The 14,109-nt window shown below is 43.4% G+C and overlaps 1 protein-coding gene across 4 annotated transcripts in view; it reads right to left on the minus strand.

Moving 5' to 3' along the window:
• Positions 1 to 9,812, minus strand: part of RBBP5 (RB binding protein 5, histone lysine methyltransferase complex subunit) — a 40,303-nt gene extending 30,491 nt beyond the window's left edge. For 2 of the 4 annotated variants that reach the window (XM_027564269.1, XM_027564267.1), the window contains exon 1: positions 9,649 to 9,714. In XM_027564269.1, coding sequence (XP_027420070.1) covers positions 9,649 to 9,667 — 19 coding nt within the window. In that variant the 5' untranslated portion in view covers positions 9,668 to 9,714. Of the gene's footprint in view, positions 1 to 9,648 lie in introns of all 4 variants that reach the window. The other 2 variants (XM_027564266.1, XM_027564268.1) reach the window with 2 other exon arrangements.
• Between the last annotated feature and the right edge of the window lie 4,297 nt (positions 9,813 to 14,109).

The raw sequence follows: 14,109 nt of genomic DNA on the forward strand, positions 1-14,109 counted from the left end.
GAGTCACTTGGACTGCAAGGAGATCCAACCAGTCCATCTTAAAGGAGATCAGTCCTGGGTGTTCATTGGAAGGTCTGATGTTGAAGCTGAAACTCCAATACTTTGGTCACCTGATGCTAAGAGGTGACTCACTGGAAAAGATCTTGATGCTGGGAAAGACTGAGGGCAGGAGGAGAAGGGGACGACAGAGGATGAGATGGTTGGATGGCAAAACCGACTCGATGTACATGAATTTGAACAAGCTCCGGGAGCTGGTGATGGATAGGGAGGCCTGGCATGCTGCAGCTCATGGAGTTGCAAAGAGTCTGACACAACTGAGCGACTGAACTGAACTGATGAACAAAATATCCTATATATCTTTCCAAAGCAATAATAGAGATCTATATTCACATGATTAAGAGAAAAAAGGAATATTCATTTAAAAATTAAAAACAAAACAAAAAAAACACAATCTTAAACTACAAAGTCCTCAGGAAGGAGCAGAGCATGACTTGCTGTGTTCAGAGAAAGGAAAGCCATATTTAAGATTCTGAAAGGACTTCGCTTGGGGCCCCAGTGATTCTGACCCAGCGCTTCCACTGCAGGGGGCATAGGTTCCATCCCCTGGTCCGGGAACTGACATCCTGAAAGCCATGCAGCATGGTCAAAAACAACAACAAAAAAGATTCTGAGGGAATCCAGAATCCTTGGGCCACTTTAATGTATGATTATGCTTCAACACAGACTACTCCTGATTTTGTACTTTTGTTTTATGCACTGGATGGGTTTTTCCCCCTTTTTTTGAAGGTCTGTGTGCTGTGCACTAAGTCACTTCAGTCACTTCCAACTCTCTGCAACCCTATGGACCGCAGCCCACAATGCTCTCTCATCCATGGGATTCTCCAGGCAAGAAGACTGGATCCTTCTCCAGGGGATCTTCCCAGCCCAGGGATAAAACTGCATTGGCAGGCAAGTTCTTTATTATCTTTACTACCACCTGGGAAGCCTTTTTGAAGGTCATCCTAGTTAATAGGACGATAACAAGGAATCTAAAGGAACACAAAGAGAAAGTGATATAGGGTTATGGTAGCACAAAACCACTTCCCCCAGAGGTTTAAGGCCGTTTTTACATCCTCCATCTCCCACCATCTAACATTTAACATTCTGTTACAATTAGATTCCTGGGCTTGGTTTTAAAGACCATGGAGTGGAGGAAAAAAGATCCCCAAATACAGCTGCCAAGGAGAAATAAACCCTAGTTGGATTTAACTTCACAATACACTTGATAATTCAAAAAACATGAATGACTCTTACAACAAAAGACGTATTTCCAAAACTGATTACAGAAGAAAAATTCTTGACTGGATCAAAGAGGAAAGAACACACCTAAATGTTGTTAAAGACCTGTCATTAAAATAAAAATGTTTTAATGTTTAATATTAAAAAAAGGACAGCAGGCCCATATGGTTTTATGAGCCATATGGTTTTTTTAATGGTTTATTCCTCCTAAATCTCAAGGCACGAATAATTATAATGTTACTCAAGCTATTTCTAAGCAGAAAAAATATAGTGTCTTATAAAACCAACACAACTAATAACAAAACCTGATACAGATGGGTGAAAAAGAAAACAAGTCTCTTTCACTTAAGAACATAAATGGTACAAGGTTTATGAATCATCTATAAATTCTACAGAAAAGTAGTTTCTAGCAACGTAAATAACTATAATCAAATTCTAAACACAAAAAATCTAAAGTTTATTATTCTACCATATAAGAAGGCATATAAGAAGGCATACAGCAAGGGGAGCGGGGAGGGGAGGAACAAGCCCACTCCGAACTCGTTCCAAAGGACAATGCGTTCCAATGTATATCCCTGGTCAAGAATGTTTAAGTCATACAATCCTATGAGTGGATACTGAAAAAAAATTTGCTAAAACTCAATAGCTCTTTCTAATAATAGCCAATGGAATAAGAAAATGAAACAATTGGTTTAAACATTAATATAGGAAATAACACTATTTCTCTTTTCTGGTATCAATATCTAGAAAACAGAAGAAATGTTAATTTAAAAAACCACTACCAAATTAGTAAGAAAATAAGGTAAGGTGGTTTTATATCAGGAAAACATTCAAACATTAATAGCTTTTCTCTACATTGGCTATTAATATCCAGAAATGAAAATGAAGGGGAAAATTCCATTCACAGTAGTTACAAACATCAATATTTAAGGGAAAATGTAATAAGACATGCCAAGTATAGAGAAGAAAACTATAAAATCTTAGTTAAGACTGTAAAATATGAATAAGTGAAAAGGCAATCTACAACGCATTCTGGGATAGAAAAGCTTAATGGCTTTCTCCAAAAACTAATAAATTTTATGCAATTCCAGATGGATTAAAGACAAATGTAGAAGCAATTCTAAATGAACTACAAGGCTGCTGATATATGATAAAAATGACATTTCAATTTAGCAGAGAATTTATTTTATATGGATGGACAACTATCCATCTGAAAGAAAAAATAGCTCCGATTCCTCTCTCATATCACATATAAAAATAAATTTCAGGTAAATTAGTGATTTTTAAAGTCAAAAATCTTAGAAAAAAATTTGAGAGATTCCATGTATAATATAGGGTGGGGAAGACCTTAACAAAATTAGAAAACCAAAAGAAAGAGAGAAATACATCTGATTATATAAAAACTGGAACATTTTGCATGGCACAAGTTCCCATAAACAAAAGACTTACAAAAACTGGCAATGCAGATGACGGATGAGAGTTGGTATCTATACTATAAAGCAAGTCTATACAACAATAAGGAAAAACAATCAAAAAGAAAGGCTAAAGAATATGAATAAACAAGAAGAAATAAGATGGCCTCTAAACAAAGGAAAACATCAAATACAGAGAAATGTAAATCAAATGAAAAATGAGATGCCACTCTCATCCATCAGACAGGAAAATTCAGACAGCGCACTTGCTGGGGGCGAAATGTGAATAAAGGAATATTTTCAGTCACTGTCTATAAAAATGGGAATTGTTATAGCAGTTTGGAAAAGGAATCTGACAGCATCTATTAGAAGCAAAAATATCCCTCATCTTAATAATCCTACAAGTGGAAACCTAAACACAACAATGTACATAAGGACAAGGGTTTTTAAAGTATTGCTCTTGATTGCAAAAAAACCCCCCAAAAAACCAACTCCTGCCGCCAACTGGAAACAAGGTAAACGCCTGTTATTATTAGTGGAATGAACGAACCGCGGTACGCAAACACGGACTGTTGCCGTGTCGTCACTAAGTCGTGTCCAACTCTTTTGTGACCCGCCAGGCTCCTCGGTCCATGGGACTTCCCAGGCAAAGATGGATAAATTACACTAATTCTCTTGAAAATTTTTATTTGTGCTACTTAAGTGAAAAAAGACACAAAGTATATATAACCCAATCTCATTTTTTTGTTAACATGTGTATATACACACATATGAATACGCAGAGAGAAAAATACAGAAGGAGATACATGGGATTATCAACAAAGAAAGGAGGCAGGGGGAAAAAAGATCACTTCAAAAAAATAAACATTTATAGTGAATTCTCTGGTGGCTCAGCAGTTAGGACTCCACACTTCACGCAGAGGACACAAGCTCAATCCCTGGTCGGGAATGAAGATCCCGCATGCCATGGCAAATAAAGACATAAGCAAATAAATAAGCACTTACAGTTATAATTTTATACCATGAGTGTGTATCTAACATGAGTGCATTAAAAGTCATTAGCTCTGTCACCTCCTGATGTGTAGAATAGGCCTCCCAGGCGGGTAAGTGTTAAAGAGTCTGCCTGCAAATGCAGGACACGTGCGTTTGATCCCTGGGCTGGCAAGATGCCCCAGAGAAGGAAATGGCAAGCCCTTCTAGTATTCTGGCCTGCAGAATTCCATGGACAGAGGAGCCTGGTGGGCTACAGTCCATGGGGTCGCAGAGGCAGACATGCTTTAGCAACTAAACACTTGCATTGTTTGCACTGTTGTGATAAATATTTATTGTATCTGTTAATTTGAAATGCATAAAGAAATTTAATGAGTTTCTAGACTTGAACTCATGCTGGCTTATTATTGCTTTCAAGTGCTCAAACGTGCATTTATCATGAGCAGCTACCCTTACTAAATGCTTGTGTGTCAAACTCTGTACTGAGATTTTCTGTGCGCTATCTCAGTCAGTCCTCTCCATTCACTGTTAAGTGAGCACTATTGTAATCCATTTCACACTTAGATTAAAAGTCATTTCCCAAACTGACAGTGAAAAACTGGCAAAACTGGAACCTGGCCAAGCAACCGTACTTAACTGTAAGTGCACTAAAGTCTATAAACTTGCCCAGATTTGACCTCAAGGTTACTAGTCTATGATTTACAAAACTCACCTGTCCTTTACTAAAAGTCAAAATTTTGCCCATCTCCTTTATTTCTGCATGTCTTTTCTCTCCCCAAGACACAAAGATCCTCAACACTATTCCACATGCAAGTTCCTTCAAGCCCAAGGAAAATAATTCAACCGAGAGGAGTGAGCTAAGTGACCTACCTAAACTCTCCCTATGAAGGACTTTCCTTCGCAATGTCCAGTGACCACGTCATTTGCCCCGCTGCCCGCCATCCTCCTTGCCTTCACACTCCACATAATGAAGCCGCCTCATTTCTACAGTATTGGCCTTTGATCACATTAGCTTTCCTGAAACTTTTTTCTAAATTATTACCTACAATTCTTTCTTTTTTTGATGTGGACCATTGTTCCTGCTTGGTTTTCGGGTGAGAGGCGTGTGGAATCTCAGCTCCCTGACCAGGGATTGAACCTGTAACCCCTGCACTGGAAGGTTAAGTCTTAACCACTGGATCACCAGGAAGTCCCTCCTGGCATGCTTCTTAAAAGTGGTGCCAAGCAACTATATGCCAATAACTTAAAAATAAATAAAGCTGGTGCCACCCTCACACACTCACTTTCAGCAACACACCCTTCTCTTTTTGAGAATCTGACTTTAGACTGCTTTCAGTGTGAGCACACCAGTTCCTGCAGGGGCCTCCTGTCTTTTTTCTAGTTATAATCCTTTCTCCAAACTGCCGTTTTGCTTTCTGGGCCTTTAGAGACTTCCTCCTCCCAGTCTGATGACATGGAATAACACCTATTCCCTGAATTGCTGCACGCCTTCCTCTTTAAAAATCCTGGTATCAGGAACTCTAAAAGTTCATGGTCCTTTTCTCCCACTGCAAGTATTTTGGACTTGCCAACTAATTCTTCCCTACTGTAACAGTTAGGTCCAGAGTAGCAGTTTCCATTCCACTTCCTCAATCTAACAGGTGATGACAAGAGTCAGCACCATTTCTTTTTAGAGAAATGCAACTTGCAGGTGGCTAAATAACTGATCTTACTGCAACCTAATCTGACACCATGGCTGCTGCAATTACTACATTTCCCTGGCTCCAGTCTGGCCTCCATTATCAATCCTTAACAAAGCTGCTACCTTTACAAACCCTTAAGAAAGCTGCCTGTTTTCTAAGCCCCAAATCTCACCACATCACTTACCTGCTCAAAAATCTAAACAATTTATGATTGTTAGAATCAATCAAAAATAAACAATATACTAAAATCCTAAGCATAATTTTAGAAAGCAATAATCTGGCCCCTACCAGTATTACCATTTTACCTTTAACTCCCCATTAGCACCTGGGACAGAATCTGGCATAATCCACCCTAGGCACCAGCAGTAAGCTACCAGCATGTGAGTATTCATCACATGTCCATGCCTCAAGCTTGCCCCCACTGTTCTCTGCACTGGTAATCACCTTCATCATCTTTTCCCTTTGGAAAAATCCTACTCCATCTTTACTGTCTGACTTAAACAACGCTTCTGCTATAAAATCATCCCCAAATTCTACTGCGGCCGCAACAACACAAAATTAACTGCTCTTTCAGCTGGATTCCCATAATGGATTCCTACCATTTATTTTGGTTCGATATCATACAGTCATTCGTTTACACCCCTCTCCTCCTGTGTGCACGTCAGTCGCTCAGTCGTGTCCAACTGTTTCTGATCCCATGCCCTGTAGCCCACCAGGCTTCTCTGTCCATGGACTTCTCCAGGCAAGAATACTGAAGTGGACTGCCATTCCCTTCTCCATAGGATCTTTCTAACTCAGGGACTGAACCCTGGTCTCCTGCATCACAGGCTGATTCTTTACCATTTGAGCTACAAGGAAGTCCTCTCCTCCTAGTTCTGCGTATCTATCCAGGGCAGAAACTGTATCTTATTTCAGGGTTTATCAAACATTAGGACCCAATCCACCACAAATGGATAAACCATTCAGTGAGCCACACAAGTTCTTTAATAGATTAGAACAGAAGATACCAGAGGCCACTGAGCAAAACAACAATCAGTATCATTGTGGGAAACTTAGTTACATGTATATATAATGGGTTATGACAAAATATATTTCTTATTGTGAATTGACTTAAGTTTGAAAAACTCTTACTTAAATTTTATCTCTAGCGCATACTGCCTAATACACTGCAAGGCCTCAGTGGCTAAGACTCAGTGTGCCCAATGCAGGGGGCCTGGGTTTGAACCCTGGCCAGGGGACTAGATCCCACACGCTGCAACTAAGACCCAGCAGAGCCCAATAAATAAATACATTCCTTTTAAAGAAAGAAAGTGGTTGCAGAGGTAAAAGTATTTGAAAGTCCATATTAAGAACACATTATCATTCCTTTATCTGGCCAGATATGCTTTAGCATGCTCCCACAATCACTTCTGTTCCTTCCTCCTTTTTATCTGCAATAATTAACTTTCTCACTGTAAAAAATTCAGTCATTCCCATAGAGAATTATATCCTGAGTCCAGTCAGTCTTCTACACTGTCTAACCTTCCAATGCTACTGTTCCTTCCTAAGTTTTCCTGCATGAGACCTCTGTCCCATACATGAAACTCCGTCCTACGACTCTGCTCTTCAAGGTATGCGCCTACTACCTCTCCTCCATCCCCAAGTTTCTAAAAATAAGAATCAACTCTGCCTCCAGTCCATCTCCCACATCTTCCTAAATTGTAATTAGTTTCTGTTCAAGTTGCTAACGAGTCCCAAGTTGCCCAAAAAGTGAGCAGCGCTTTCTCAGCTCTGAGCCTCAACTGCTCCACAATTGCTTCTGTGGAAGCTGCCACACTAACCCCTATTCTCTTTTACCTTTAATGAATACATATATGAAAAGCACTTGAGATGAGGCCGAGCTCACAGTAAGCAGTACGTAACTGTTAGCAGATATATTATCATCTATTCCTCCTCTTCTCCTTGAGACATAGATTACCATCCAAGAATCTGTCCTCCGCAGTTTCCTTTTCTTCCCCTCCCACTTTCTCCCTGGGTCTTATCATCTACCCACAAGGTTTTGATTAGCTTACTCGTAGGAGTATTATTGGAGAAGGCAATGGCAACCCTCTCCAGTACTCTTGCCTGGAAAATCCCATGGACAGAGGAGTCTGGTGGGCTGCAGTCCATGGGGTCGCTAGGAATCAGACACGACTGACTTCCCTTTCACTTTTCACTTTCATGCATTGGAGAAGGAAATGGCAACCCACTCCAGTGTTCTTCAGGCCCTGGAGAATCCCAGGGACGGGGGAGCCTATGGGAGTCTATGGGGCCACACAGAGTCGGACACGACTGAAGCGACTTAGCAGCAGCAGCAGCAGGAGTATTATAAATCTCTCTCTTAAGTACAAACCTCTCTCCTAAATCCCACGTCAACACTTGACATACCCAATGTTAATTGTCTTTTCCAGATGTTCTTAAATGTTTAGGAACAGCACCATTATCGATTCCCATTATTTTTCACTTCACTCTCTTCCTCACCACCAGCACCACCATCACCATGATATGCAATCAATTTTCAAACTGTCAACTCTACTTTCTCTGTGTCTTTTCTTCCCATTTTCTAGTTCAGATCTTCTGTATCCCTCATCTACTCTAGCCCTCCAAGCTGGTTTCACAACTTCCAAGACTTCCACCCCACACTGCTGTCAGATAAATCTTTTTTTAAAGATAGGTCTGACTGAGTTACTTAGCAGGTCAAAACCCTTTAATGCATCTGCTCTACTTTCCTTAAAAAGCAACACTTCTCAGCTGGGCATTCAAGAGCCTCCAAAGACCAGAAAGCAACAACCCGGTCTCTTCACCTTCTCACGTTATTCACAGCATCCACAACCTGGCCAAGCAGGAAAATATCTTCGGGATTCATTTCACTGACACCTTAGCTCAAACATATTCCTAAGAAGCATTCCTCCCAATATTTTCAACATTTTGCCAGTCTTAAATATCCACTCAAAACTCCAAATCCTCCACAGGTTTTGTTTTTCTTTCTAGATTTCCTTTCTTGCTACTGCTAAGTCGCTTCAGTCATGTCCGACTCTGTGCGACCCCATAGACAGCAGCCCACCAGGCCCCCCCGTTCCTGGGATTCTCCAGGCAAGAACACTGGAGGGGGTTGCCATTTCCTTCTCCAATACATGAAAGTGAAAAGTGAAAGTGAAGCCGCTCAGCCGTGTCCGACTCTTAGCGACCCCGTGGATTGCAGCGCACCAGGCTCCTCTGTCCATGGGACTTTCAGGCAAGAGTACTGGAGTGGGGTGCCATTGCCTTCTCTGACCTGTCTTGCTCTGCCCCAAAGATATTCACTCCCCTCTTTCAGATGTTCTTAGCCCTCTGCTGTTGTTGTTTAGTGGCCAGTCGTGTCTGACTCTTTCGTGATCCCATGGATTGGCACTTCCCAGGCAAGAATACTTAAGTGAGTTGCCATTTCCTTCTCCAGGGCATCTTCCCTACCCAGGGATCAAACCTGAGTCTTCTGCATTGCAGGCGGATTCTTTACCGCTCAGACACCAGGGAACCCCTTAAAAGCAAAAACCATTCCTTAAAACGCTTTAGGGCTGTCAGCGTATCTTCTGAATTTAATTTTTTTAAAAACAGAAACAAACATAGCAAGTCACTGAGAAGTTCTTGAAAACCTGACATCCTTGGGCTATGATGCTTAACGTTACCTGATGAAAACCCAATGAATCAGAGAGAGTGACAAAAGAAAACGTCCTTCCAGCTCACTGCTCAGTGTTTTACACAACGTCCCTGGTAAGTAACATAAACAGAAAGTCAAGACAGCTGGACTCCAGTGCCAACTGTGCCACTTACTTGCTTAGCGCCTTCAGGTCAGCAGCCTCTGAGAGTTTTTCATTTACTCAGTGAGGCACTGCTACTAGAAGACACACAAGTTCCCCTCCTTAAGCACCCATGTTTCACCAAACCCTGACAAGTGCTCAGAGCCTCGCCTCCCTTCCTAGGTTCCCGCCCCAACGTAACTCTGGTCCTGCTCTGGGCTCCTGCAGCACCTGGGATCCCTGTATTCGAAAGTAACTCGCAAACTACCTGTCCCTGTCTTTCCACAACTGAACTGCAAAGCGCGCTCTAGGAGAACGACGCACTCCGCTCGGGCAGAAGCCCGGCTTCCCGCTCCAGTCGCCGCTCCTGACCGAGGCGCCCACAGATCCGTCCAGAGCCGGGTCCCGGAGGCTGCAGGCGCGTCCCCTCCGCCTGGGCCCCTCCTTTCCAGGACCGAAGCTTCCCCAGGACCCAGCCACAGCCCTCCTCACCCAGCAACTCGAGGTTCATGCCTGAGGACTCCGGCCGCCCGGCCTCGGCTCAGCGACGACACCCGCGCCCGCGCCCGCCCGCGAAGCCCGCGTCCGAGTTGGGGGCGCCGCAGAGCGCCGGCGCAGGCCCCGGAGACTCCCTGCCTCAGAGGACCCCGCGGCTTCCGCCGCCTGCCCTCGCTTCCGCCTTCGTTTCCGGCGGGCTATCCACGAATATGCCTAACCAAAAAGAAGACGGACCGCCTTCGGAACCACTTGACTGTGGTATTTTTTTAAGGAACGAAAATGCTGTTGTCACTCGGCTTCTTCCACGTGCCAGAGTTTTGGGCTGTCCCTCCGAGGCTCGAGGTAAGTGAGTTAGAGGGTTCAGGCACAAACTTAGAGGACTCACCCGCCCTCGCTGTGTGCTCCGCGCGCCGTTCCGGCGGGGTGCCTCTGCCGCGGCTGAAAGGTTCCGGCTGGGCGCCGTTGAAGTAAAGGAGCCCGCGGGACAGGTCGGTCCCCGAGATTGCGGTGGGTCTCACGGCGGTCAGGGCGGTACTCAGTCCCTGCGCGCGCTGCTTGTCGGGTACCTGTCTCAGTCTGGGAAAGTTATTTCACGTTTGTAAAGGTATGTCGTCGATCCCACAGAAACGTCCAATGGCATTTATCCAAGGATCTACAGTGTACCCAGCGTTCGCCAGGACGCCGAAAGTGAGGGGGAATGAGAGGTGACTGCGTTCCCTGGAGCTCAACCAGGCAAGGCTGTAATGAGATACCCGAAGCAACGACAGAAGAACGGTTGATGTAACTAGCGAACGGGCAAATTCTATATAAACGAACTTTGTGGATGTTGTGGGCAATCATAAAAAAAAAAAGCAAAGATGGGCATAAGTTGGCAGCAAAAAAAAAAAAAAAAAGGACTGAAGCTAGATCCTCTTAAGTAGATTTAAAACCAGTCATCTCAGCTTCACTCTTAGTCCTGACTTTACCCTTTGGGCAGTATTTTGTCCTCTGTGCCTCAGTTTTGTTATATGTAAAATGGGGGTGGTGCTTACAGGATTATTGTTAAGATTAAATGAGTTAACACATATGAAATACTTAGAACAGCAAATGCTTACTAAATGTTAACTATTACTACTTTCCCCTAAATTATCTCACTTCCTTGAGCCCGTTAAGGTAGCTAGTGATCCCATTTGACCAAGTGCAGTAATTGAGGCAAGAAATTAGACATGTTAAAGAAAAAACCACGAACCCAAAAACGTCACTAGAGCCGCAGATAACCAAATCTAGATCTAATACCTGACCTGAGTGCTGTCTCTGCCTTCCCCATAAAGTCTTTATCGGCTTATCTGAAGTTTTCTGGTTAGCACCAACCAAGTTATTCTCTCCTGGGCCCTCTCCACTCCTGTCTCCACCCTAAACTCCCCCTGAAGGAGCAATCTGCATGATAAAACCCCTGCCACTTCCTTCCTCCCTGAAAGAAGGTTTCTTGGCCTAAAAATAATCTTTTCTTTTCTTCTGCTAATAGCTCCCTTACCCCACCCTTCTTTCTATAAGAAGCTTCTGAAATGGCAACCCACTCCAGTACTCTTGTCTGGAAAATCTCAGTGATGGAGGAGCCTGATGGGCTACAGTGCATGGGGTTGCGAAGAGTAGGACACGACTGAGCGACTTCCCTTTCTTTCTGTTCTGTACCGTCTTCCGGAGTGCCCTTCTGTTTACTAGATGGGATGTTACCCATCTAGTTTAATAATGCCAATTAGATCTTCAAATTTAGTGGGTTGGATTTTGGTTTTTAACAGGCAGCTTGCATTCCTTCACATATCCAAAACAAATGTCATCCAAAATATTTTACTATTAACAATGACTGTAGGAGTATTTCTGCACACCCTTGTGATCATTTGTTATTAACCTGTCCTCTGAAACTGCCAATTGGGGATAGGTGAAAAAATGTCATGGTTACATTTATTTCTTAATGAGGATGATCATCAGTTTTTCACATGTACAGATGTGTATTTTCCTCTTCTGTGAGGTGACCTGTGCATATCCTTCACCTATTTTTTTGGATGGAGTATTCATTTTGTAGGATTTTTAGGCAAGGAATAATCTGATCAGATTGATGTTTAAGAAAGAAAATAAGGACAGTGTGGAGTAGGGATTGATTAGCGGGGTGGAGAGTAGTCAGGAGATTACTGTAGTAATTTTGTAGAAATGAGGAAGACTTAGAGTCACAGTGGAGGAAAGAGAAGGCAATGCATTCAAGAGCAAGGTACCAGACAGAACTGACCAAATGGGAAGGACATCTTGCATGTGGAAAGTAATAGGAGGTCAGTAGGCTGGTGTTGCTGTAGGAGATGGATGGGCTCCAGGTTAGGCATTTACAACTGGCCTGCTGCTTACATTTCATGGGGGCATGAAGAAGTAGGCTCCAGGCTGGATACTTAAAACTGTTAGCATTTCTTGGGCTGAAAGATAGGTGGGCTCCAGTTAAGGCATATTTACAGTCAGCTTCCTGTTTACCCTGCGAAATGGAAGTAACAACAGAAGCAGGGTAAACAGCCAGTGTTTGAATCTTGTAAATACCTAAGGTGATAGTCACGGCAAGGACCCAGGGGCGAAACCCTGTTAGAGTAAAGAATTAAGGGGTCTCCACTCCCCGCTCCTTTTGGACAAGGGAGACACTATACTTTTGCAGAAAGGCTCCTTGTGGGTCCACAGTCAAGAGATCCTGCCAGGCCATAATGAACCTTGCTCCTCTCAGAAACCTGCACTTCGAGATCCATATTGGCTGAGGGGTACGTGTGTACCCAGGGGAGGGTCCCAGGTAGGTCAGGTGTGGGAAGAGAAACCAGATGATTGCCCAGAAGGAAGACAAAGACCCAACAGAACTGCCCTTTGTAAAGACCTAACTGCCTCTTTACCGTGCCCCTCCTCACTAGTGGAGATGCCCACACCCTTTCTCTCTGGGTGTGCGTCTCTGCTTTGCTTCTGTCTTAACTGTCGTGGCCTGGGCTCGGGTTGGAAAAGAATTTCCAGACATGAGACAGAATGAGAGGGAAATAAAGTTTATTAGAGTGGGAGACGCTGTTAGAATAGCGGGCCAGCTCAAGGGAGAACCGACGTTGAACAGGGTCCTTAGTCCACTTTTATAGCCAGGGTACAGGGAGTGGGATAGGGGTCTTTCGGGGCATTAGGGGATGGGATGAGGCTTGTATACTGGGTGGGGGTCGAGTAAGGCAGATACCTCCTCCCTGTGGGGTGGCAGGTAGACAGGTTATACTGCTCAGGAGGACCTGAAATCCATTAATAGTCACAGCATGGGGGAGGGAAAGATGATAAGGGTCTGGTTTTTCCCATCCTGCATTCCAAGACCCTCCTCGGTTTCATCTGCTCCTTTGTCCTTGGGTCACCACGTTAAAACATCTCTCTGAGTGCTGTCCCACTTGTGTGATGTCTCGAATGATAAATTTGTACCTGCATTTACAGTTTCGGCCTCCATAATAAATGCATTTTTCACTGGTGGCTAGGATTCCTGATCTAGCTTCATGCCCCGGCTCGGCGCTGCCTTGCCAAGATCAGTATGAATTACATGTTTCTAATTTGGTGGTTTGCTTTGCCAAAATAGAGAATGTAGGGAAAGGAATAGCTTTGGTAATGTAGGTGAAGAGTACCCCAGTGGGCCACGTTAGGCTTGAGGAGCCTGTGAGAAATTCAAATGACCCTATAGACATGAAGTTCAGAGAAGTCTAAGCTAAAGATCTGTATTTCACGAATTCTAATGTGTATACTTTCCCACATTTAAATATCTCTGAAATAGAGATGTTTCTTACATTTGATTGTATCTCATCCCTGGTGGCTCAGATGGTAAAGCGTCTGGCTACAATGCGGGAGACCTGGGTTCGATCCCTGGGTCGGGAAGATTCCCTGGAGAAGGAAATGGCAACCCACTCCAGTACTCTTGTCTAGAAAATCCCATGGACAGAGGAGCCTGGTGCAGGCTACTGTCCATGGGGTGGCAAAGAGTCGGACACGACTGAGCGACTTCACTTTCACTTTCATAATTATTTAGCAGTGGGTTTGTTTCTTAACACTAAGAATAACTAAGATAGGATAATCAGGTGTATTATACTTGTAGTATCTTTGCTTTGATGAAAGTGTTACTGATAGACTTTTGCTTTACAAAATCTTTTTTTTTCCCCCAGACAAGTTGTATAGCATGCGAAATCCTAATTCCTTAACCAGAAATCACACCTTTGCCCCCCTGCAGTGTAAGTGTAAAGTCCCAACCACTAGACTGCCAGGAAATTCCCTACAAAGTGGTATTAATACTACCAACTGCAAAGGAAGGTACCCAGATTTGTGTGTTGAAGGAGAGAGAGGGAAATTTAATATTCTTCCTTCTCACCCTGAAGCAACTTGTACCAGTCATTCAGATTGTATGTAAGAAAGAATTTTTTTTTAGCTAGGCCCTCATTAAAG

The sequence above is a fragment of the Bos indicus x Bos taurus genome, chromosome 16 (assembly GCF_003369695.1).
Source record: "Bos indicus x Bos taurus breed Angus x Brahman F1 hybrid chromosome 16, Bos_hybrid_MaternalHap_v2.0, whole genome shotgun sequence".
In the NCBI taxonomy this organism is placed as follows: Eukaryota; Metazoa; Chordata; class Mammalia; order Artiodactyla; family Bovidae; genus Bos; species Bos indicus x Bos taurus.